The sequence below is a fragment of the Mobula birostris genome, chromosome 15, assembly GCF_030028105.1.
Source record: "Mobula birostris isolate sMobBir1 chromosome 15, sMobBir1.hap1, whole genome shotgun sequence".
Taxonomy (NCBI): Eukaryota; Metazoa; Chordata; class Chondrichthyes; order Myliobatiformes; family Myliobatidae; genus Mobula; species Mobula birostris.
In genome coordinates, this window is record NC_092384.1 from 34,002,991 (window position 1) to 34,029,959 (window position 26,969).

At 41.3% G+C, this 26,969-nt stretch overlaps 1 protein-coding gene across 6 annotated transcripts in view; it reads right to left on the reverse strand.

The window, feature by feature from the left end:
* chd9 (chromodomain helicase DNA binding protein 9) overlaps window positions 1–26,969 on the reverse strand; it is a 275,269-nt gene that overhangs the window by 187,526 nt on the left and 60,774 nt on the right. For all 6 annotated transcript variants that reach the window (XM_072279569.1, XM_072279566.1, XM_072279567.1 and 3 more), the window contains one exon: window positions 14,441–16,134. In XM_072279569.1, the coding sequence (XP_072135670.1) occupies window positions 14,441–15,970 (1,530 nt within the window). In that variant the 5' untranslated portion in view covers window positions 15,971–16,134. The remainder of the gene's footprint in view (window positions 1–14,440; window positions 16,135–26,969) is intronic.

Here is a 26,969-nt window from a genome sequence, read left to right on the forward strand (position 1 = left end):
TTGCACATTAGTTGTTTGCCAGTGTTTGTTTAAGTATAGTTTTTCATAAATTCTATTGTAGTTCTTTATTTTCCTGTAAATGTCTACAAGAAAATAAATCTCTAGGTAAAAATGCATGTTTTTTGATAATAAATTTTGCTTTTACTTTGAAAGGATGAACTTAAAAGATGTCTCAGGGCCCAGACAAGTTGATTTATAATCATTTTCAAGGGTGCTTGCCAGATTACCTTGAGTAGTTCAACTCTGCAAAATACATCCTTGATCTTTTTTTTCTTATCACTGAATACAGAAGTAAAAAAGTGAGATACAGTATTTGTGATCAATAGGAGAACAATAGAGGAAACTCCTTTCCACACGGGGAGGAAATTTGAAAATAAAATTGCTTGTCGATTTCTGCAAGATCATTCTTTTCAAACTGGTACACTGACTATGCATTATCACAACAATTCGCATGTTGCAGGATGCAGAATTCAACTTGAAGCACAGAAGGCAATCCAAGTAATTTATATCAGTCGGATTGTCTTCCGTATTGCCAGTTGAGTGCAACACAGTAATTACTGAAGATAATTCACCAGCTAATGTAAATTATACAGACATTTTTCATTTACAACACTGCAATTTTTCTAAAGATGCAAAGAACAAATTTTTGTCTCCTTTCACATTACATCATCTAAACTGCAGAAAACTAGGAGTAATACCAGTGTAAATTTCAAAAATTGTAGTGATATTAAGAAGGATGCTCCTTAAGTATTTATGGTTTGGTAATTACCAGAAGATTAAACATATTACGTTTTTTCCCACAATCTTGCTGCTCTCTTTTGAATATACTAAATGAATTCCAGCTAATTTGATAAGAGAGTTCTCCCAGGAACAGATTGGATGGACCATCAAAACATGGCAGGTGTCATGCATCGATGTAAGTCGAAGTATTGAATAGGTACCGAGTTATGTGCAGCTTGTCATAGAGATGCTACAACCTGCCTTGATGCATTGCAACCTGAATCACAGACCAAAAGATACTAGTTAACAAAAACTAAACACATCAGAAGATTAAACTCCAATTAAACCCACACCAACAATTTTTCCTTATGCATGGATACTCAAACATATGATGCCACCGTTTTATCTTGAACATTAACAAACTTTTGAAATTTACTTATTTTATAGATAAATAAACTGACTTTGTGTAGATTACAGAGAAAACATGAGAAACACGCAAAGATAAGGGTTGTTGCCACCCCGTCAATACCCATAATTCTCCCAACACAGGTCTCCAAATATATTTTGAGCAAATCTTTTAATTCAAATGCAACACTGTTTGAATAATATTTTCCTCAACAGGCTTATTGTCCAAAGGACTGCATATTACTAAACTCTGTGAAAGCACAACACCACCAATGGGAAGACAGAGATAGCTGCTCATTTTTGTTCACTGCCCAATCCAACCTAATTAAACAAATGAGAAATAAAACTAGAGGCCAATTTATTTTTTTAAAAAATCTTGAGGATATTTTTTCCCCTGATTTTCTAAAGCAAACAAGCCCTGCACACTCTGGAAGTCCAGAATACTAATAAATATAGCCAACAAGCAACATTCACTACAAATCAAAATGACAACCTCTTAGAAACTAGTTAAATTCCCTTTCAAGACAATACGGCCATCTTTCTACATGAATTGCATCCAATTCCTTTAATACTATGATAGTCTCAATTGTATTCCCTTTAAACTGATGCTTTTCTCTTGCTCTACCACTTGGAGTCTTTCCCCCACATCCAGATAGTTCCAAGCTCTGAAGCTAAAAATCACATTATTTTCATCTGCACGTTCTTCAAGGTTTCATACCTCTTTGCATCCAAGAAGCAAAAAAAAGCCACACTACCAGCACCATAAATGCCTTCAATAAACTTCTTTGTTTTGTAATCCATCCTCACAAACGTCTCTTAATCCAGAAAGCTGAGCAGCATCTGGCAGTAGTAGTACTCCTCTCTGTGTTCAATAGACCCTTGTAACAGAGAAAGAAAATCCTGCTCTATAGGTTCTAAGGTGCTGAAGATGATAAGTGTGGCTGTTTATGAAGGATTTGACATTCCAAGTTCTGAAGCAGAGGTTTCTTCTGCATGATTTCTTTTAACATGGGATTCTCATTGAATATAAACTTCAAACAGGCTTGACAGATCAAGGTCATGAATCAGAATTATCATCACTGGCATGTGCCATGAAGTTTGTTAACTTAGCAGCAGCACAATGCAATACATAACAACATAGAAAAAATTAAATAAGTAAATCATTTACAGTAAGTATATATATGTATATTACATAGTTAGGTTAAAAATAGTGCAAAAAGTGAGGTGGTGTTCATGGGTTCAATGTCCATTTAGGAATTGGATGGCAGAGGGGTGAAGCTGTTCCTGAATTGCTAAGTGTGTACCTTCAGGCTTCTGCACCTCCTTCTTGACAGTAACAATGTGAAGAGGGCATGTCCTGGGTGCTGGGAATCCTTAATGATGGATGCCACCTTCCGAAGGCTCTGCTCCTTGAAGATGTCTTGGATATTATGGAGGTTGACACCCATACTAGAGCCGACTAATTTAACAACTGTAATGTGCTGTAAGGTTTCACTGATAATGTAATGGCCTCTCTGTAATGTTTCACTGCTAAGATAATGGTTTCTCTGTAGCAGCAATGTTTGGGTTATGACTAGAGATAACAGGGGCTTTGGAATGTGCGCTAGCCAATGAGCGGGATGTTGTTCTTTCTCGTGGGTCTGGGAGCAGGAATTTCGTAGTCTTTTGCCGGGGAGAGATGAGGACAGAAGATGTAAATGAAGAGAGTTAGTAGACCACCAGAAGGAGTGGATTTGGAGCGAGGCTCCAAGGGTCAGCTACACTTGGAGGAGGTCGACGGGGAACAAAGGAACCGAACCGTGAGCTCCAACATTGTGCATTAGACTGTTTCATGAGAATAGGACCTTTTCTTTTTTTTTGTTTCTTTACTAACCATATAGTCAAATTAAGAATTATAAAGCTCAATCGTTTAATCGCATATTGTATACCGTTTGTTATTTTTTGGTACTGATTTGTAACAGGGGACACATGGTACAGCATCCACCCAGACAAGATTTCTTAAGTTTGGTCAGGCCAAGAGCTGTCTTCCCCTAGATTAAGCCGCTAGCCAAACCGAGAGTTACACAACTTTCTGTGGATTCTTTCAACCCTGTGCAGTAGCCCCCCGCCCCATACTGGACAGCATTGCAGACTGTCAAAATGCTCTCCATTTTACATCTGTAGAAGTTGGAGTGTTTCAGGTGACAAACTCCTAACGAAATACAGCCACAGTCTTGCCTTCTTTATAGCTGCATCGATATGTTGGGACGCAAACACGAGGAATTCTGCAGATGCTGGAAATTCAAGCAACACACGTCAAAGTTGCTGGTGAACGCAGCAGGTCAGGCAGCATCTCTAGGAAGAGGTACAGTCGACGTTTCAGGCCGAGACCCTTCATCAGGACTAACTGAAGAAAGAACCAGTAAGAGATATAAAAGTGGGAGGGGGAGGGGGAGATCCAAAATGATAGGAGAAGACAGGAGGGGGAGGGATGGAGCCAAGAGCTGGACAGGTGATTGGCAAGAGGGATTTGAGAGGACAGGAGGCCTAGGGAGAAGGAAAAGGGGGAGGGGGGGAAACCCAGAGGATGGGCAAGGTGTATAGTCAGAGGGACAGAGGGAGAAAAAGGAGAGTGAGAGAAAGAATGTGTGTATATAAATAACGGATGGGGTACGAGGGGGAGGTGGGGTATTAGCGGAAGTTAGAGAAGTCAATGTTCATGCCATCAGGTTGAAGGCTACCCAGACGGAATATGAGGTGTTGTTCCTCCAACTTGAGTGTGGCTTCATCTTTACAGTAGAGGAGATCGTGGATAGACATGTCAGAATGGGAATGGGATGTGGAATTAAAATGTGTGGCCACTGGGAGATCCTACTTTCTCTGGCGGACAGAGCATAGGTGTTCAGCAAAACGATCTCCCAGTCTGCGTCGGGTCTCGCCAATATATAGAAGGCCACATCGGGAGCACCGGATGCAATATAATCACCCCAGCCAACTCACAGGTGAAGTGTCGCCTCACCTGGAAGGACTGTCTGGGGCCCTGAATGGTGCAAGTGTAAGGGCATGTGTAGTATATGTTGGGACCAGGTTTGGTCCTCAGAGATCTTGACACTCAGGAACTTGAAATTGCTCACTCTCTCCACTTGTGATCCCTCTATGAGGATTGGCTCGTGTTCTCTTGTCTTAGCCTTCTTGAAGTCCACAATCAGCTCTTTCATCTTACTGACATTAAGTGCAAGGTTATTACTGTGACACCACTCAACCAGCTGGTACACCTTGCTCCTGTACGCCCTCTCGTCTCCATCTGATATTCTACCAACAATGACTGTATCACCTGCAAATTTAAAGATGGTATTTGAGCTATACCGAGCCACACAGTCATGGGTGTAGAGGGAGTACAGCACTGTACTAACTACACATCTCTGAAGTGTGCCAGTGTTGATCGTCAGCGAGGAAGAGATGTTATCAGCAATCGGCACAGATTATGGTCTTCCGGTTGGAAATGTGAGGATCCAATTGCAGAGGGAGGTACAGAGGCCAAAGTTCTGTAGCTTATCGATCATAACTGTGGGAATGATGTGTTAAACGCTGAGCTATAGTCAATGAACAGCACCTTGACATAGGTGTTTGTATTGTCCAGGTGGTCTAAGGCCGTGTGAAGAGCCATTGAAATTGCATCTGCCGTAGATCTATTGTGGTGATATGCAAACTGCAGTGGGTCCAGGTCCTTGCCAAGACAGTAGTTGATTCTAGCCATGACCAACCTCTCAAAGCATTTCATCACCGTAGATGTGAGTGCTACTGGACGATAGTCATTATGGCAGCTCACACTACTCTTCCAAGGCACCGGTATAATTGTTGCCTCTTCGACCATAGCAGTGAGGTACACCACTGTGGTAAAGACACCTTCAACAAAAGAACACCTGTCTCTGTTCATGGACATTAACATATACACTTGGGACAAAGCTTTATACAGTATATGGTGGCATCCAAGATATGCAACATTAACAGAATCATCCATTATTCAGGTTACTTCCCCAACTAATTTAATTAAATTAGTAGAGAAGGATTTGCCCTTCCCGGGTGTATACTGACTGTCACCACTAATCACTTTGGGAAATAATTACTACATAATTACTCTAGATAATTTGAGATTAAAGGACAGGGACAATGATGCAGTAAACACAAACAATGTTGTCATTTTGAATTCTTGCATACTATTGGATTTATATAAAGGTTTGATGTGATTTAAGACCGCAAGACATAGCTGAATCAGGGCATTTTGCTCATCAAATCTGCTCTGCCATTCCATCATGGTTGATTTATTAATCCTCACAACCTTGTTTTGCTGCCTTCACTCTGTAACCTTTGATGCACGGACTAATCAGGAACCTATCAACCGCAGCTTTAAATGTACTCCGTGATTTGGTCTCCACAGCTGTCCGTGGCAATGAATTCCGCACATTCATTACCCTTGGGCTAAAGGAATTCCTTCTTATCTCTCTTCTAAATGGACGTCCCTCTTCTGTGAGGCTGTGCCCATTGGTCCTAGACTCCCATATTATAGAAAACATCTTCTCCACATCCATTCTATCTCAGCCTTTCAATTTTTGATTCTATATTTAGCTCAATAGTAAATAATTTCAGGTTTTGCTGAGCAGTTAATTAAAATTGTTTAGGGGACAGGAGTTTCTCAACAGTATAGATCAAAGGCTGCCATGCCAGGAATGTAATTAGACCTTGACAAATTTACCCAGGGCTCTCCATTAGAAACTTCCATGCCAACTCTGTGAGGGAATGTTAATACAAGAGCATGAAAAGAAAATATTACAACAGGAAGCAAGGTAGGAGGGAAGTTCAGAGAACAAGTTCCAGATCTTTGGATCCAGGCAACGTACTGCAAAGCAACCAATGGTGAGGTTGAGAGGTAGACCACACACAGCCAAGCAACTAGGGGAATGTAAGAATGGGACTTTAAAACCTCAACTCAAACTTTTAACTCTTTCTCTGCATGGACATTAAAAATAATACAAAACTTCAGGATGCAGAGAATGGCAAACATATTAAAAGTACTTGAACAGTTAAAAATGAGCTAAGCAAAATTTACAGCTTAAAACTGAAGTATTCCTATTTTAGCCAAAGGGTCAAATACACTCACCTCATGACAAATATGATTAAGCAAACATTTCAGCAACTGAGAACTGGTTCCAAGGCACAAACTTTCAGAACTGATATCAGATTAAAAAAATACTCTTGACATTTGTTAGAAGTACTTGAACAACTTACGTATTTTTTTCTAATCTGTATTTTTCATTTTTACTGGATAACCACCAATATGCTTACCGAAAGAACCAATCTACAACAGATGTCATAGCACACCTGACACACCTAGAAAACATGGACACTTATGTCAGAACGCTGCCTCTGGATTTCAGTTGAGTATTCCGCACTATTGGTGAACAAACTCCTACTCCTCGGTCTAAATATGCCACTGTGCAACTGGGTGTTGGGCTTCCTAACCAACCGAGCTTAGATAGGCAGGATGCACAACTGCTCCTCCCTCCCCATCATCCTCAGCTTGGTGCCCCCTCCCCTCCCAGAGCAGTGTGCTGAACCTACTGCTATACACTCTGCTTACACAAGAATATACAGCCAAACACCTGAGTAATCACATTGTCAAGTTCACTGATGATGTGACAGTGATGGGGCTCATCACCAACAACGATGAGAAGGCCCTACAGAGAGGAGGTGGAAGAGCTCAAGGCCTGGTGCCAGGCAAATAACCTCTTCCTCAATGTCACCAAGTCAAAGATTGTTTAAACAATCTTGGATTTCTTGGTATGAAGCTATAAATATTAGATTCCAACAAATACTACTGTAATCTGACCACACTGAACTGGACTTATCATGATCTTCTGGTGATCCATCTGGATCAAACCACATCTCCTTTTACATCATCAGTGAAGAAGTAAAAACCTGAATCAGACAACAATATTATTGACATGAAGCAAGGAGACCAAGCATGAACATTTTTATAGGTATTTAAGTCTAATTAATTTATTACCAGTCTAATGAATTGTTTTTTGTTGCTGTCTCCGAAGTTGATCGGGACACGTAAGGTGTCATTAAATGGCATTGCTCATGTCTCTCAATCAGTGCTCTCACGACTCTGATTTATTTTAAAATTTAGAGTGGTCTTCCACCACATACGTACCTACACAAAAACAGCTGGTACGTTTATTTCTAAGTTATGCTCCTGTGAAGGTAATGACGGTATAGGTTGGGGAGCAGTAGTGAAGAGAGCGGTAGATGAAAGACAGAAGGGGAAAATGTAGAAGAGTGGTATTGAATATTCCGACCTCTGCATGTCTTGGTTGTTGATTATTGGATGCTATCTGACAGCATGATATATATTTAAGAGTGTGTGCGTTTGTGTGTTCATGCATGTACGTGTGCACAGGTTTGGGCACTGGATATGTCAGTAAATTGGTAGGAAAATAAAAATTCAACTGCGAAACATTATGCTTAATAATTGTAATTATCCTTTTATAATACTAAACAGTATTAATATGATGGTAAATTTCATTCTGCACATCGGTATTCTAGCTGTTTAGATTAAATAACAGGAGAGTGTCACCCAGCTGCTTCTCTCTACAAAAGCCGTTCTTTTACCCGGCTGGCAGAAATATAAACTTGGGCCATAGCCAGAAGCTTTATCTGGAGTCATAGAACAATACAGCATGGAAATAGGCCCTTCCGCCTATCTAATCGATACTGAACCATTAATCTGCTCAGTCCCATTGATCTGCACCTGGACCATAGGCTTCCATCCATGTACTTATCCTATGAAATCAAACCCACGTCCACCACTTTTACTGGCAGCATGTCCACAATCTCACAACCCTCTGAGAGAAGTAATGCCCCCTTAAACATTTCACCTTTCACCCTTAACCCATGACCTCTAGTTCTAATCCCACCCAATCTCAGTGGAAAAAGCCCGCTATAATTTTGTATACCTCGATCAAATCTCCCCTCATTCTCTTACGCTCTAGGCAATAAGTGCCATCCTATCTAACCTTTCTCTATAACTCAGGCCTTCAAATCCCAGCAACATCCTTGTAAATTTTCTCTGCACTCTTTCAATCTTATTGATATCCTTCATGAACAACTTTGTCAAATACCTTTAGTTGTTTAACTTCCTTGAAATTAAACTACTAAGTAGTATGTTTAAACGCAAACAACAGGAATTCTGCAGATGCTGGAAATTCAAGCAACACACATCAAAGTTGCCGGTGAACGCAGCAGGCCAGGCAGCATCTGTAGGAAGAGGTGCAGTCAACGTTTCAGGTCGAGACCCTTCGTCAGGACTAACTGAATGAAGAGTGAGTCAGGGATTTGAAAGTTGGAGAGGGAGGGGGAGATCCAAAATGATAGGAGAAGACAGGAGGGGGAGGGATAGAGCCAAGAGCTGGACAGGTGATAGGCAAAAAGGGATACGAGAGGATCATGGGACAGGAGGTCCAGGAAGAAAGACAAGGGAGGGGGGGACCCAGAGGATGGGCAAGAGGTATATTCAGAGGGACAGAGGGAGAAAAAGGAGAGTGAGAGAAAGAATGTGTGCATAAAAATGAGTAACAGATGGGGTACGAGGGGGAGGTGGAGCCTTAGCGGAAGTAAGAAAAGTCGATGTTCATGCCATTAGGTTGGAGGCTACCCAGACGGAATATAAGGTGTTGTTCCTCCAACCTGAGTGTGGCTTCATCTTTACAGTAGAGGAGGCCGTGGATGGACATGTCAGAATGGGAATGGGATGTGGAATTAAAATGTGTGGCCACTGGGAGATCCTACTTTCTCTGGCGGACAGAGCATAGATGTTCAGCAAAGCAGTCTCCCAGTCTGCGTCGGGTCTCGCCAATATATAAAAGGCCACATCGGGAGCACCGGACGCAGTATATCACCCCAGTCGACTCACAGGTGAAGTGTTGCCTCACCTGGAAGCACTGTTTGGGGCCCTGAATGGTGGTAAGGGAGGAAGTGTAAGGGCATGTGTAGCACTTGTTCCGCTTACACGGATAAGTGCCAGGAGGGAGATCAGTGGGGAGGGATGGGGGGGACGAATAGACAAGGGAGTTGCGTAGGGAGCGATCCCTGCGGAATGCAGAGAGAGCGGGGGAGGGAAAGATGTGCTTAGTGGTGGGATCCCGTTGGAGGTGGCGGAAGTTACGGAGAATAATATGTTGGACCCGGAGGCTGGTGGGGTGGTAGGTGAGGACCAGGGGAACCCTATTCCTAGTGGGGTGGCGAGAGGATGGAGTGAGAGCAGATGTACATGAAATGGGGGAGATGTGTTTAAGAGCAGAGTTGATAGTGGAGGAAGGGAAGCCCCTTTCTTTATAGTATGTTTCGGTGGATTCTGGTGTAGCAGTATTCCCGTTAAATGCTGTTGCTTAAAGGCTGTTAAACAGTTCGTGCTTTGATTAGAATTCAACCACTACCACTTGCGTAACTTATTTGATAAGTAACTCTGGACATTGAGCAGGGTTAAATTGGCACATATTAGCAAACAAGTTTTAAACAGTGCCAAATGATTTTGTACTTGTAAAATTGCAGATCAGTTTAGCTTTGAAGTGCCAAGAACCATCGTGTTGTGGGCTACATTATCATGTCTTGCCAATCCCGATATCTTCATTCCAGCTGGGTTACATTTGCAGTACAGTTCAAGGGTAGCACATATTCAGCAGTTTTGTTTGTTCATGTGCCTCCATCATCAATTTCCTCCCATGCTTCATAAGGCAACAATTCCCTGCTGGGCCTTTTCCTGGCAATCTGTCATCAAAGCTGAGCCTGACATGGTCACATCTATCTTCCAGCAGGTGGTGCTCCACTGTGATCTGCACACAGGTTTCGGCCATTGTTCCCTTCCATACATCTGGCCACCAGAGAACAAAACCTCTATAATGCACAGCCAATTACTATTACAATCAACTTTTGCTTATCCGAGAAGCTTTTAAGGGCACATTATTATTAAAAGTAATGTTACAAGTCTGTGTGTGTGAGTGAGTGAGTGATTGTACGTATGAACTTTGACTACTTTTTGTCCTGACAAAGGAATTTTTATTTTCTTCTCACACAACATTCCAGCAGTATCCTATACTTGACCAGAACGTTCCCATTAGAAATATTACAACTTTCCCTTCTCCCTCCACGATGCTTTTTTTTAAATAAGTGAACATTTTTTTTAACATCACACTGTTGGAATTTCAAACTTGCTGAGACATGCTTCTGTTTATCAACTGCATAGTTTGTTCTTGCACTCATGTGCGAAAGGATGACAGCACCGCCTAGCAACCCCCAATTTAATCCAAGCCAAATCTCGAAGACAATTTACAATGACCAATTAACCTACTGACCGGTAGAACTTTGGACTGTGGGAGGAAACCGGAGCATGCAGCCACAGGGAGAATGTACAAACTCCCTACAGACTGTGGCTGGAATTAAATCTGGGTTGCTGATACTGTAAAGCATTGTGCTAACCATTACGTTACCGTGCCGTAGATAACATGAAGAATAAAGTTACTAAAATTTTGGTTAACATGTGTGTACCAAAAAAATGTTATTTCGTTGGCGCGTGGCCAAGTGGTTAAGGTGTTCGTCTAGTGATCTGAAGGTTGCTAGTTCGAGCCTCAGCTGAGGCAGCGTGTTGTGTCCTTGAGCAAGGCACTTAACCACACATTGCTCTGCAACGACACCGGTGCCAAGCTGTATCGGCCCTAGTGACCTTCCCGTGGACAACATCGGTGACGTGGAGAGAGGAGACTTGTGGCATGGGGAACTGCTGGTCTTCCATACAACCTTGCCCAGGCCTGCGCCCTAGAAAAACCTTCCAAGGCTCAAATCCATGGTCTCACGAGACTAACGGATGCTTATTTGTTATTTTTCTGTTTAGAAAGGTCCCAAACATGACTGGAGAGGAAAGTAGAAAAAAATAACAGCATGGAGACAGATCCTTTCAAAATTAACATGAAAACACATTGCTGACAAAGAGTAGATGGAGTTTCTCCTCTATACAGATAAAGTTCCAAATAAATTTAAATGATTACTTCAAAATTTGTGTACATGGACAGATCCACAATTATCTGGAATCCATTCACATTTATTGATAGGTTAAATATTAAAAGTGGTATCAACTTGCAATGTTGAGCTGCACATGTGTACTGGTACCTTATGGATCAGCAGCCAGAGTTCTGGACCAGTGATGTGGATATGCAAGTTTGAATCCCACTGTAGCAGCTGGGGTCTTTAAAGTAATTCACTAAGTAATTGTGCAAATTAAAAAAATATATAATCTCAGAAATGGTAACAACAAAACCACTGGATTACCATTTTAAAAAAGTCCTTCTGGTTCACTGAGGACTTCAGAGAAGGAAGTTGATAGTCCTTACCCAGTTGGCTGAAACGTGATTCCTGGATTAGATTTGGAGAGAATCTTAATAGGACAAGTGATAAATGCCACTGTCAGCAACATCGGCATGCATTGAGTTAAACATACCAAAAACCTTAGGTGGAAAATTTCATCTGATATCCAAGCCAAAGCTGAGAATCAATTAGTTCAAATTTAAAAATCTGAACTTGGTTCCCAATCAGTTTTACACTTTTCCAAACTGTGGTGCCCTACTTCCATTGGGTAAATTGTAGATCCCACAATATCACTTTCTTCAAAAGCTGTACCCATTATTTTGGAAGGTCTGTCTGAAGACTCTCCACTAGCACACTGGTCTCCAGCTTGGCTGATTTATACAAATTAACACAATAGGAAGTAACTCTTTTATATAGTTTAGTCTTCCGGTAAGGTGGCGGCGGTGGTTTATGTGGGGTCAACCAAAGGTGTATTGGCTTTTTAAAAATGTATTATTTTTATACTTACAATCACAAGACCCTGCTGGACCTCAAGGACTTAAAGTACTGCAAATCTACCCCATCACCCAGTTGCTTGCTGGCAGAGAAAGTGAAGGAGCTGGACTTGGTACAGACCGTGATGCTGCATGCAACAAGGAGGTGGTGTGCGAAGGTCACTGTGTCTTAGTCACTGTTCTTGTGATCGCAATACCCTTGGTGGTGTCGTTATCTCACACCCTTGGTGGTGTGGGATGCTGCAAGTCACTTTTTAAAAAATATTATTTCTGTTTTTACACTATTTTTAATTGAAATATTTAATATATACATATACTGCAATTGATTAAGTCATTTATTTCTATATTATCATGTATTGCATTGTACTGCTGCCATTAAGTTAATAAATTTCATGGCATATGCTGGTGATATAAACCTGATTCTGAAGTCTAATTCATTGGTTTATGGGCGGACGGCAGGGAAGCTGCATGGCCTTGGTTGTAGTGAGGACTAGGCCTCAGCCATGATGTCGCCAAACAGTGGGAAGTCATCAGAGTCAGGCGCTTCACCAGTGCCGGAGGCGGTGTGGCGCTGTGTCCATGTTGAAGTTGGTGCTGCCCCCTGTGTTCGCTCAGCAGAAGACAAGCTGTGCTGTGATCAACTGCAGACTGCTGAAACATTCATGGACTCAGGGACCTGGACTATTTTTTTTGTGACTATATATATATATATATATATATATATATATATATATATATATATATATATGTATGTGTGTGTGCTACGTATGCCTGTTGGTACTGTGTTTTGCACCTTGGCCCGGAGTTATGCTGTTTTGCTTGGCTGTATTCATGGGTTTTCAATTATAGTTGAATGACAATTAAACTTGAACTTGAACTCTGTCTCGCCTGCAACTTGACCACAATTTCTAAAGCTCATCCCACAATTTACATCAGGCCGTACCTATATGTCAACCACATGCTAGTGAGAAAATTATGCCAGAAGAACCAATCTGAAAATTCAAACCAGGAAATCTGCAGATGCTGGAATTTCAAGCAACACACATAAAAGTTGCTGGTGAACGCAGCAGGCCAGTCAGCATCTCTGGGAAGAGGTACGGTCAACGTTTCAGGCCAAGGCCCTTCGTTCTGACAAAGGGTCTTGGCCCGAAACGTCGACTGTACCTCTTCCTAGAGATGCTGCCTGGCCTGCTGCGTTCACCAGTGTGAAAATTACTTCTTTGCAGAAAACTTGATGCAATATAATCATGACATACAGAATGAAGGTAAAACACCTCTGCAAGACTTTGATACTTCACAGCACCACTAGCTGCAATAATGTCAGGCAATCTGCAAGTACAGCTCCTAAGCAATCACTGACTGACCACCAATTTTAAGAAACATCAAAGTACTCCTAGTTTTCATTCATGGTTTCTAAGATTGAAAATTCACTATTTCAGGTATTCAATGCCTTAATTAAACTGTTCTCCAGAATAAACCAAAAGTTAAGTTCATAGTTCTTCAAATGTAACACCACAATTGTAGCACGCTAACCTTCATTTAATTGAACACCCCAACAACTGAAATGTACCATTTCTGAATGTGGAGATTATATTACAACCACAAAACTTCCCACTTATTTTACATTTCCACACCTACAAATAGAGTCATATTTAAGCACTATTAATATACAAATCAAAAAACATCCTCAAGCAAAAAGATAATCCAAGAATTACAAGGAACCTCAAGTTGCTAGCCAATGTGCCACTGTTAGCTTTGCTAAAACATCGTGCCCTTCACCTTCCTGTGAGTTCCTGATGTTGCTGCATTTGTGAATTAATTGCCCATTACACATGCCATGGAAAGTCAGGTCTATTTATAGTACAAGTACCCTTTAAACAAGGTGATAATTGTTAATGGGTACCAAATAGGCTTTTGCCCAAAAAGTGGGAACTGTATATTGTATTTTTTTCTTTCAGATTTTCAATTTTTTCGCATTTTTAGGATGATTTTTTCTATTTCCTCCTTTTAGCTTAGCATTTTTGTACTGTGCGTTTCTGTTTTTAATTTGCTACCGAATTCATCTGCTCTCGTCCACATTCTTTTCACCTCCTGTGTTTGTTTCTCAGTCCATTAATCTCATTGGTTAAGGTGATATATATTTTCCCACTGCTCCCCAGAGGGCGCGATGCCTTTGTTGCCATCAACCAATTCACATTTCCAGTAATTTTGGGGACAAAACTCTTAAAACCTAACCATGCAAAAACCAATTGATGTCTTAAAGTAATGAAGTAGGATAAACTCCACTCCAGCAACACTTGTACTTTTATTTCTAAAAACAGATTTTTAAAGTTGCCCTTTATTAACATTTTAAATGCAACACAATTATATTGTCAGCTGAAAGTAGTTGCAAAATCTAACTCAAAGGCAGAAGTTCAAGTACAAACCTGCAGCTGTACAGTTCCTTTCGCCGGCCGATGCTGGCTGGCTATCGATGGTTGCCAGTGTTGAGAAGGGATGTGACTGGCGGCAGATGTTTCTTGATGCATTTGATGCTGGATAACCATGTCCTGTTGCATGTTTAGATGTTGCTGTACCTGTTGGGGAACAGTTGGCCTTGGAACAGGAGGTGAATCTCTCTGGTGCAGACCGGAGTTCCCAAAAGATGTTAACAGCTGGTCCTGAAAAACATCCTCAGTATCCATCCTCGTCAAGGGATGCGACTGACACTGTGGAAGTGGATTTCCCTGTAACGGTGAAATGCCCGTTGGTTTCCTTTGAGTTGATGCATTAGAAATTCTCATTTTCGATACTGAGCTGGTTGTTATTGGCACATCAGTTTGAACAGAGGACATACTTGAAGGACTGAAATTTCCCTGAGTGTTTACAGAATGCATAGGCGATAAAATCTTTTGCTTAGCAGGACTGTTGGGACTGAGCATATGATGTACTGTTTCTTGGTTGGTCCCTGCTGGCACTGTGAACGCATCACTCCCTGGGAAGCATGTCATCCCCGGCGATGGCTGATGAGTCGAAAGTATTGTAGTAGGTGGCAGGTTGTTGCCATTAGCCAGGTTGTTATTAGGATAGGAATACTGAGGGGTAAACTGGCTTGAATTGTTGATAGAACAAGTAGTCATTTCTCGTGAAGAGCTCGAGTAGCTGACGTTGTGATGTACACTGCCATGGTTGGCACTACTGGTGAATCGAATAGGATGTACGGGATTCACAGTGGCGGCTGGCTGGCTGAACTGCTGCACTGTGGCAGGGCGCTGAGTGGATGAGCTAACTGTAGTAGTTGGTTGGCCAATGCGAGTCATGTGAGATGAAGGCGACCCATGGACCCCCATGAACTGATTGCCTTGACTTAGAGTTTTCTGTCCTGTAGTGAAATGGTTAAGAGTCTGCGGAGGGTGCATGGACTCAGCTTGCTGCTGCTGTTGGTTCGACTGAGGCAAAGCAAAGTCATGGTGCGTTAAAAACGGGGTCATCTGCTGCATGGACTGTGAATGTCCTTGCAAGGTATGGAATGGTGATCCATTTTGATTTGAAATAGGACTTTGGTGACCCCACATTGGACTTCCATCGACAAACGACTGTGCACTATTCTCACTATGGGCAGAAGGAAAGAGCCCGTTTGTCTGATTTTGATGATCAGGTGAGCAATGATATTGGGAATGTGGAGACAATACACTAGTCTCATTACCGCTGCCCACCAGATTAAATGGCTGGTTCACGTGATGAAGTTTTAATGAATCAAATGTCTGTAATTGTTCAAAGTTAATTTTATCTGGTGTCTGTGTCTCTGGTACATGATGCAATGGCTCAACTTGCAAAGGTTCAAAATCTGCACTTAGGTTTAGTTCATCAACCAACGAAACTGGTCCAGGTTGTGAAAATCCATCATCTGTCAATCCTTCTAGTCCTCCACCAAACAAATTGGCATCATCCAAGAAGTCCATGATGGGATCAGTCATCTTGTTGCATTTACTGCTCAGCAGTATTTAACACTTTGTTCCAAATGTGCTCACTTCAGCGGGTACTGATACTTAAAAACTGTTCAACAACTAATCCATTCCATGTCACTTTCTATCCACTTAAGTCAAGCAGACATCTTTGTAATGCAACACACAGAAAGTTCCTTAAAATAAAGAAAACATAAATTAAATAATGCACTTACTTTCTATTGCATGAGAACATAGGCAATATCACACACAAAATACTCTTTATCAGCTTAACTAAGGTGGCGTGGAAGAAAGGATAAGACAATGCAGTCTTCATGACCCAAAACAGATAGGTGAATTCACATATTACAGTCCCATTTTAATGCATCCATTCCCATCCCACAGTCAAGAATCTGTACAGGCCAGCAGAGGTGTATTCACAAACATAAAATACTGAATTATCTAAAATAGAAACAGAAAAAAACTGGAATTACTTAGCCTGTCTAGGCTACGTCAGAACAGCGAGTTAATATTTAGGGCAATCTGTTTCTCCACAGATGATGTCAGACCAGTTTTACTACATTCACTGTTTTATGCACTTGCTGACTTATTGATGAGATTATTCCATATATTAGGGTAACACAGGGTAATAGTACTTGAACTTTGCAACAAATCTACGCAATCATTTCCTTGACCGGAAATCAAGACAACACAAATACAAACACTTAAATGCAGTGCAAATGGATGATATGGGTGAGTGCAAATTATGTAAGAGATAACATTTGTAAAATTTTGAAAATAAATCTAACTTAACCCCATAAATATTATTTTTAAATGAAACAAAATCACTGGGGATGCCCAATACCACCCTGGACATCAATCCCAGCTTTACAAAAATCCAAACTCGAATATCAACATATATTTTTTTCTTTACGAATAGTCAAATAAGGTTGTCCGCATTACAAATTATTTATTGTTATTTGCTCTGCATTTGTACAAAGTGTACATCGAGTCAGTGGAAACTTGACACTGGGAGATCTGGCAAAAGTACCATCCATGGCAGACAGATCCACAGTCATTGTCTTTCAACGCCTGCAGATTTACAAGCACTAATGATTGAGACCCACCGTGATAATGAAGGAAGGCACCATGCTTCTTCCTGAAAGACAGTACAGCTTTGAGCACTCTTCATCATCCAGTTGTCTAACCAGTAATTCAATATAAATTTTCCTTCAATGTTTGCACCACAGGAAATAAGTAACTATCGAGACAGCCAAAATTGCTTGGTGTGAGAGATGTAATAGCAAAGGGATCTAAGAGCATCAAACATGCTGGGAGGTGGGAAGGTACAGAAGTAAACGTGAAACCAACATAGTTATTTATGACAAGTGTCGGTAATAAAACGGACATTTTGTTTTGGAGGGGGTGTCTAAAACTGGAAAACAACAGGTGAAAATAAAACTCAAGGAATTTTTTCCCCGAGGATCACTGTGCTCCAGGTTAAAATAAATGATGGACTTGATTCTCTCAAACAAAATGAACACATGGGGAGAAGTGCACTCAAATCTGAACTCTACCTTCCAGTTCCCAGGATTGCTGAAAATAGGCACTTCAACCACAGAAAGTACTACCTATTTTTCATACAACTGGATATTTGAGCATATTGCATGCTGGCTCACTTAATATGCTGAACTTCTCTGGCCTACAACCTGATCCCTTTGAACCCAGTCCTCCCCAGTGCAACAAGATCACATCATCTTTCACGAGTGGTTCTCATTGTTAATGTTAGTACCCTGCATATCTCACTACACAGATGCCATGACATTTTATGCTCAAAACAAAAGCACAAACCCTTTTGTAAACAAGATAGATACAGAAAGGGGGGGAAAATGCTATTTGGAACTTCTCTGGGCTACTTTGACAATATTTTTCTCAGATTTACCCAGACGTGGTCTTCCTGAAAAGCCTAAACATCACCTGACAATCTGACCGATTTGCCAACGTGTACACGGGCAGTACAGGGGAACAACTTTGTCACAGCAGCTTGAATAAAAAATAAATTGGTTCTGTGTAAATGGTGCTTGTAAAGATGTAACATGGAACTAAGGCTTAAATTGGGAACAGTTTAAGGTTAAAATGTTAATATTAATTAATATTAAAGCCAATGCTTTAATATTAAATAATAGTAACTTTGCTGCCTCCGAGACAGTTCCATGTGGCTGTGAGCAAAAGACCAGGAGACCCATGATCGACTCCAACTCTCGGCAATCAAAGCACTGAGGAAGATTGAAATTATTGAGGCTGGTGCAGAGGGCGAGAGTTCAGCACCATCTACGGCCTCTCGCTTGCTGCCGCCAGAGGAGAGTGATGGTCTTTCTCTCCCTCCCTGTTCCCAAGGGAAGGTCCTTGCATTCTCCCTCTCTCTCCCTCCCTCTCTCGATGCTGTCAGGCGATGCCAGAGCAAGGTTTAATCAATGTGGTTTGTGGATCGTGGACTAAGTCATATATGATGCTCTTCTAGTCGCTCCCATTTTTGTTGCTACTTTGGGCAACTTTGAATCAGGGTGGCCTGCAGATAACGAACACTGAGCTAAACTGAATATGCCTTTTGATTTTGTGTTTTATATTCTGTGTTTTCTCTCTTTTTTTTGTCACCATTTGCGCAATTTGTTTCTTTATGTGGGAGTGGGGTTGACGTAATTTTTGTTTAAACAGGTCCTATGGATCATCTTTGTTCCAAATCTGTCTGTGAGGGAAGATGAATCTCAGAGTTGTGTACTGCATACATACTTTGATAATAAGTGTACTTTGACTTTCATGTCAAACCAATACAGAAAACTTATTAAAAACAGAAATGCTGGAAATACTCAGCAAGTTAGACAGCATCTATGGCAGGACAAGCCAAGCTGATATTTCAGATGAAAGGTCCTTCAAACGTTCAATGCTGGATTATATCCATTAGCAAGCCCAGGGAAATTCAAGCTAATGGACAATCTTCCAACATACAGAATCATTAACAGAACATTTCAGGATGTACTTACAAAATTGATGTATGCTCCTCTTCTAAGAGGCATAGTAATAATAAAGGTCTGCTAGACAATAAATAATGAGGAATTATGAATTATTTAAAAACGCAAGTCAATCTGTTTGAGCAGTACGTATCGTAACATCTGTTATAAGATGGGGGAAATGCTCGATAAACTAATTCAAGTTCCAAAGGAAATTAGAATCTATGGAAGCCTGAGAATATTTGCATGAAAGTAACCCAGAATAAAAACTGGACAAGAAGCATACAAGTCTAGGTCCATTCCAGATTGTGCCTTGGATCACGATTTCAGTACCTTCTCATGGAAATTCTGCACCAAGTCTAATACAGACATAACCCTATATTGGCTGCACAGGTTACTTTGTCAACTATTAAGCTGACGGAGACCTACCTGAACAATGAGATTTCTCCTGGGGAAATTAGATTCGAATCTTCAAGCTGGATACACATCAGTATCACTAGATGATGCTCATTTCAACTCCAACTCCATTGGATGCACAACAGCACCCAACATTAACCAAACTGTTCAAGTTCAGTTTTACAACTACATTCCCTCAAGCTTACTGGGTTTGCCTATTATAAATAATGTGGTAAGTACTACAGAGGGGTACCATTTCTAAAGACATTTCACAAGCTGAAGCCAAATTATACAATTTGCAACTACCATCAAGGCAATCATGAGTAATAATGATTGTCAACAAATCACTGCACCTGGTTTAGTATACAGTGTATGTCACTGTCAGAGGTACAGCAGTGACCAGAAATCAATGGAAAGTTTACTTCCTGCCTTTACTCAGCATAAAACTGCAATGTACAGGTTAGTGCTCCATTACATATTCTGCACAATTGCCAGAAAGCATAGGAGTTAGTATCACCATTGATCTACAGAATTAATCCATTTCCTATCTCCACTCCTGACTGACCAACAGACATACTTTCAAGAGACAAACAGTGTCATCATGCAGCGCTACAATACAGAAACAGGCTCTTTGGTCCATTTAGTCTTTGCCGACCTGTTATTCTGCCTCATCCCATCGGCCTGCACTTGGAGCACAGCCCTCCGTACCCCTCCCATCCACGTACCCATACAAACTTTTCTTAAATGTTGCAATCTGAACACCTGATAATACAGGTCGACCTTCACTAATCCGACTACCTGTAATCCGGTTCCTTCAATAATCCGGCACTGATTATGCTTCATGTGATCCTTCTGTAATTCGGCATTTTCACTAATCCGGCACTCCTCAGGTCCCAATGGTGCCGGATTAGTGAAGGTCGACCTCTATTCTCACATTCAGAAAAAAGGACAGGAGATCGGACAATCCAAATTAGTTAAGTGGCTGCTATGGGTTTATCACATTGTAACCTCAACCCTGACCTTGCTTTTTAAAAGGCAGTTGGCCCTGGCTGTGTGCATCCACTATCAAAACCAAAGATCCTGGTTCCACGTGTTAGATTGTTCCACCACTGCAATTTTCCACTCCACAGAATTCTCAACTTCTTAGCAAGGATCCATAAACCTATGGAATTTATAGGGCTTAGAACCATGAAACAAGCAGAAAGGTAAGTTACCTTTAAACACCTTTTTGCATTAGTTTTTGCTTAAATTTCAGTTCATATTTCCACAGAAAATATATGTGCATTGGGGGTAAAATAAAAAAATTAGTCAAGAAATACACAAATAGCATCTACTAATTACACAAGCATTTCCAGCGCTGTCTCATTTTCTTCAATATTTTCTTCCATCCTGATAAACAGTTAAAAATAAACTGCCACTAAATGAAACAAAGAGAGGTAATTTCACTCAGAGGTGCAAATCACGTGCAATGTCGTCATGAATTTCAACTAATTATACTTAAATAATAAAAAAACTGGTCAAATTTGCAATTACCATTTTCCTATTCCCATATGAAATACAAAACTGCCACCATATACTGTATATGGTTTGTAGTAATTTCAATAAGTTAGCCAGATTTTGAAAAAAGGTCAATGTACAAATTGGACTCAAGTTTGAGGCAAGTATGCAATATCCTGTAATACTAATCAATATTTTACAAAAAACTGCTACATCCAAGTTAAAATTTTCTGCGATTTTCATAAGGATATAGTATTGCATACGGGTCCTCCCTGAATTACAAAAGCCAATCTCATATACAACCCTTGAACAAGTGTTTGGAAGACTGGTAGGATAGATGGCATGGATTTGCTGATGACTATGGGACCACAGGTATACCACACCCCTCCTCACCTCCACAACTATCACCACAGTTGGAAGTTGGGTTGAGCTGAGCAGACTCAGGTCATTCACTGAGACAGTGAGGTTGATGGTGAACACTTTTCCTGCACCTGCTTGCTCTCCTGTCATAGCTGTTCTGTGATCCTCTCCCGCACACTGGTTCTGTCTATTTGTGATTTAAGAACACCAGGTTATCAAGAGTTCTCAGCAAGAACCCTGTGGTAACCTCTGTAATTGACTAGAAAACACATTAAGAAAATTAAGTCAAATGTTAAGATTAAAATCTTACCTCTCCTTTCTAACGATTTTCGCACCCTTAACCCTTCGTTTCCCCTACTGTACCTTAATTAACCGATTAAAAATCACCCTCCTTTTTAGCTTTACATATACTAAAGATTTTGCATCTCATCAGGAAGAAAAATACATTCTTCACCTAATGTCCTGCTCTGAATTAACATCTTCCAGCAGGATTATGGACAAGAACATTTTATGTTTGAGTTAGGAGCAGCAACAAGTCTGACAAGTGGGCACACCAAGTTAGTCTGTTCCAACAAATTGCAAACCACTCTACTAGGCGTTTACAGTATTGTCCAATAGGATGAGATTCACTCATGGAGCAGACTTCAGGTGGAGCCCGAGTTACTAACACTTGAAGCAAATTGCCCGCCTGTTTACAACTAAATTCAAAAGCCTTTAATTTTCATTATGTGTGGCTGCAGGTTCAAGTGAGTTTTTGAATTTCATCTGGTTCAGGAATCACAAAGTCACTCTTATATCACTGCTGCTTTAGTTTGGATTCTGAGAGACTGGCGCCTGAGCAAGCTCCTGGAATTTGCACGACTAATACCGGCTCCCTTATCCCCACAGCAGACCTGCATTCACACACAGGAACCACAGCCAACGTTTCACATGTCAGAATTGGAAATGTTCCACTCTGCTGACGTAAACAGCTTCTCTGCTGCTGTGCGGGGAAAGCTGAAGATGTTAGGAAATACAGTCTGTTGTGTGCTTCCCAATGAATAGAAATACTGGATATATCAGAAAATGAGTGAACAGGGTACGTGCACAAATAATGGAACTGCTTCCTGGGTTAAAATGAGGTAATTAATTACCAATCCCAGAATGGGGACTAATTGGGTATTTTTTGTTATTAATCTTTCACAGGGTGTGGGCGTTCTTTGCCAGGCTGGCAATTGCTGCCCATTCTGAGCTCCTGTGCTCTTCAGGTCATATCTCCATGCAGCTGCAAAACTACACCAGATCAGCTGCTTCTAGATTCCTCTCAAGAGTCAGAAAGAGGAATTCACAGGTACTCCACTTGGTGAAGCAATGCAGTTATAAATATGAATGCCAAGTTTTCCTTCTCAAGTATAATAGCAGACTATTTATGACAATCTGACTGCCTGCCATCACTTCGACTCACATCAATTTTAAAAAGAAAATTTCACCAACTTGAAATCTTAATGACTTCAAATTCATTGGCAGCCACTGCAACCATGCTGTTAACACTTGGCATATTTTAACTGGCCAATGTAGAATCATAGCTATAAGATTAGAAACAGGCCTTTCAGCTCCTCAAGTCCATGCTAACCATCAAGTACACATTCACTATTACAAGACCTTGGTCTATAGACTTCTAAGCCTAGGAATTTCAATAGTCGTGCAGATAGCCAATTATCGTGCCTCCGCCACCTACTCACTGCATCCTAGATTCCAACCACTATGAATGGAAAAAGATATATATTTTTTTATCCCCTCTGAATCTCTTATGATGCTCTCTTAATGTCTTACCCTCCCCTTACCCAAACCTGTGCCCCATTATTTAAGGTATCTCCACTATCAGGAAAAGTTTTCTACTCTCCAAAGAGGGCGCAGAGAAAATTTGCTGGTGATTCCCAGGGTTCCTCCAAGGAACACAAGTGTCTCTCCACATAACTGCGAGGCACCATCCCAGACAGCATTCAGGTGAATTTCCTTTGTACCCTTTCCAGAGCAATCAGTGACAAATAAAATCAATTCTGGCGAATCAGTGAGATAATATTTGAGTACAGCAAGCAACTGGGAAGGTAAATGATAAGTTGACTCTGACTGTGAGAGTACAATAAAAAAAAAACAGTTCACTCCAATTATATAGGCTCCACTTGTATAAGGATGTGTGCCTGGCCCACTGCTCTACTCTCCCTACACACATGACTGACAGATCAAATGCCATCTGTAAATTTTCTAACAGCAGCATAGTTGTTGGCAGAATCTCAGATGGTGACAAGGAGAGAGGCAGGAGGTCAGCTGTGGAAAGGGTGTGCAGTTTCAAGCTCCTGAGCCTAACACATTGACACAATCATGAAGGCAGCTTACAAGTATTTCTACTTCACTACAAGTTTGATGAGGTTTGGTATTTCCAGAGGAAAGCCACAGCAACTAGTCTCTGGCACAGAGTCTGGCTCTGAGGCTCAAAAGGAAAGGAGGACATAAAAGATTCACCCAACTTATTGCTAGGTGTGTACAGGAAGGATTCCTGACACAATATATGGCCAACTAGGGGAGTGCCATTCTGAATCTAGTACATGGCAATGAATCTGGTCAGGTAACAGATCTCTCAGTTGCTGAGCATTTCAGAGACAGTGACCACTACTCCCTCACCTCTACCATTGCTTTGAACAGAGACAGGAGCAGACAGTATGGTAAAGTATTTAATTAGAAGAGGGCAAATTATAATGCTATTAAGCAGAAACCTGGGAGTATAAATTGGGAACGGATATTTTCAGGGAAATGTACAAAGGAAATGTGTGGAGGTTGTTTAAGGGGCATTTGCATGCAGTTCTGGATAGTTTTATCCCACTGAGGCAGAGAAAGGATGGTAGGGAGAAGTAACCATTGGTTAATAAGAGAAGTGGAAGATCTAGTCAAGAGGAAGAAGGAAGCATACTTAGGGTTTAGGAAGCATGGATCAGGCAGGGCTTTTGAGAGATATAAGAGAATCAGGAAGGAGCTTAAGGGACTTAGGAGAGCTAGAGGGGACATGAGATGCCTTGATGAGTGGAATTAAGGAAAACCCCAAGGTGTTATACACTTTTGCGAAGAACAGGAAGATGACGAGAATGAGGGTAGCACCGATCAGGGATCTAAAAGGAAATGTGCTGGTGTCAGAGGAGATATGGGAGGTCCTCAGTGAATACTTTGCTTCGATATTCACCAGTGAGAGGGACCTTGACAAATGTCGAGGACAGCCCTAGAACAGACTAATATGCTGGAACATCTCAAGGTTAAGAAAGAGAATGTGTTGAAACAAAAATTCATTAGGATAGATAATTCCCTGGGACCAGACAGGATGTACCACAAGTTACTACAGGAAGCGAAGGAACAGAGTGCTGTGCCTTTGGTGATGATCTTTGCATCCTCATTGACCACAGGAGTGGTATCAGAAGATTGGAGGCTAGCAAATGGCATTTCTTGGTTCAAGAAAGAAGGTATGGTTAATCCTGGGAATTATAGACCTGTGAGTCTTAAATTATTGGTGAGCATTCTTACAAAAAGGATTTACGTGCATGTGGAGAACCATCATCTGATAGGAGACGGCTTTGTGAGGGGCTGGTCATGCCTCACTAGCCTGACTGATTTTTTTTTAGAAAGTCAAAAGCAAACCGATGGAAGTAGAGCAGTAGATGTCGTGTGTATGGATTTTAGCAAGGCTTTCATCAAGGCCTCCCACGGTTGGCTCATTCAGAAAGTCAGAAGGCACAGGATCCAAGGAAAGTTAACTGTGTAGATTCAGATTTGGCTTGTCCACAGAGGGTAGTGGGTGGTAACTGATGGATGGTATTCTGCCTGGAGATCTGTGACTCGTGATGTTTGGCAGGGATCTGTCCTGGGACCCTACTCTTTGTGATTTTTATAAATAACTTAGGTGAGGAAGTAGAAGGTTAGCTTAGTTAGATGTGGATGACATGAAAGTTGGTAGTGTTGTGCAAAGTGTAGAAGGTTGTCTGAGGTTACAATGGGACATTGACTGGATACAGAGCTGGGCTGAGAAATTGGCGGTGGAGTTCGATCTGGAAAAGTGTGAAGTGATACATCTTGGATGGCCAAACTTGAAGGCACGTTACAAGGTTAATGCCAAGATTCTTAGCAGTTTTTAAGAACAAAGATCCATAGATCCTTCAAAGTTACTCACAAGTTAATAAGTTGGTTAAGAAGGCATATGGATTGTTGACCTTCATTAGTCAGGGGATTGAGCTGAAGAGCCACAAGGTAAAGCTACACCTCTGTAAGACTCTGTTTAGACCACACTTGGAATAATGTATTCTATTTCATTATAGGAAGGATATGGAAGCTTTAGAGAGGGTAAAGAGAAGATTTACCAGGATGTTACCTGGAGTAGAGAGCATGTATTACCAGGAAAGGGTTGAGTGAGCTAGGTCATTTCTCTTTGGAGCACAGAATGATGAAAGGTGGCTTGATAGAGGTGTACAAGATGATAAGAGGCATAGACAGAGTGGATAGACAGCGCTTGTTTCTAGGGCCACAAAGGCCATTATGAAAGGGCATAATTTAAATGTGATTGGAGGAAAGTATGGGGGAGGGAAGATCAGTTTTTTTTTATTATACACAGACTGGTAAGTGAACTGCCAGGGATGGCGATAGGGGCAGATACGTTATGGATATTCAGCAGACTCTTAGATAGGCAGACAGATAAAAGAAAAATAGAGACCTGTGTGGGAGGGGAGGGTTGGATTGATCTTGAAATAGGTTAAAAGGTCAGCACAATACTGTGGGCCAAAGGGTTTATATTACACTATGCTGCACTATCCTATGTCCTATGTCCCAAAGACTTGCAAAATTTCTATAGATGTACAATGAAGAGCATTCTGGAATGGAGCGCCCAATGTGCCAAACAAAAGAAGTTTCAGAGAGCTGCAAATTCCACCAGCTCCAGCACAGGCACAGCCCTTTCCACAGCCGAGGACATTTTCAAGAGGTGGTGCCTCGAGGAGGAGGCATTCATCATTAAAGACCCTCACCACCCAGGACATGCCCTCTTGTCATTTCTACGACTGGGGAGGAGGTAGAGGAGCCTGAATATCCAAACAACAATTTTGGAACAATTTCTTCCCCTCTGCCAGAGTCCTCAATGGTCCCATGAACACCATTCCACTCCTGCACTATTTATTGTTTTGTAACATCATAAATTTTATGATTTGCAGTATACTGCTGCCGCAAAACAGTAAATTTCACAAATACGTCAGTAATAATAAACTAGATTCTGATTCACGGGGGAATGGCACCAGTAATGCTGTGTGTAGGGTTGGTCTCCCCACAAAATGAAAGAAATCCTTATGACAGAGGGATTGTACCAGATTATGTCCTGGCAGGGTGGGTGTGTCAGATGACAACAGAACCTATACTCCCTGCAATTAAGAAAGGGGCAATTTCATTGCAATTTGCAAACATAAAATCACCAACTTCGCAGAATCAATGTAGTGTTGATGTTTCTTCAGACTAGAGATTCTAGAATCAGGGATCATAGCCAGATTTGGGGTGCCACAGTAGCACCGCAGTTCTCAGTTCAGTTCTGGTGTCATCTGTAAGCAGTCTGTACATGCTCCCCATGGAACATGTGGGTTTTCTCCTGGTACTCTGGTTCCCTCCCACAATCTAAAGATGTACCGGTAAGTTAAGTGGTTATTGTAAATGTTGCCGTGATTAGGCTAGGGTTAAATTGGGGGTTGCCATGCGGTGCAGCTCGAAGGCCT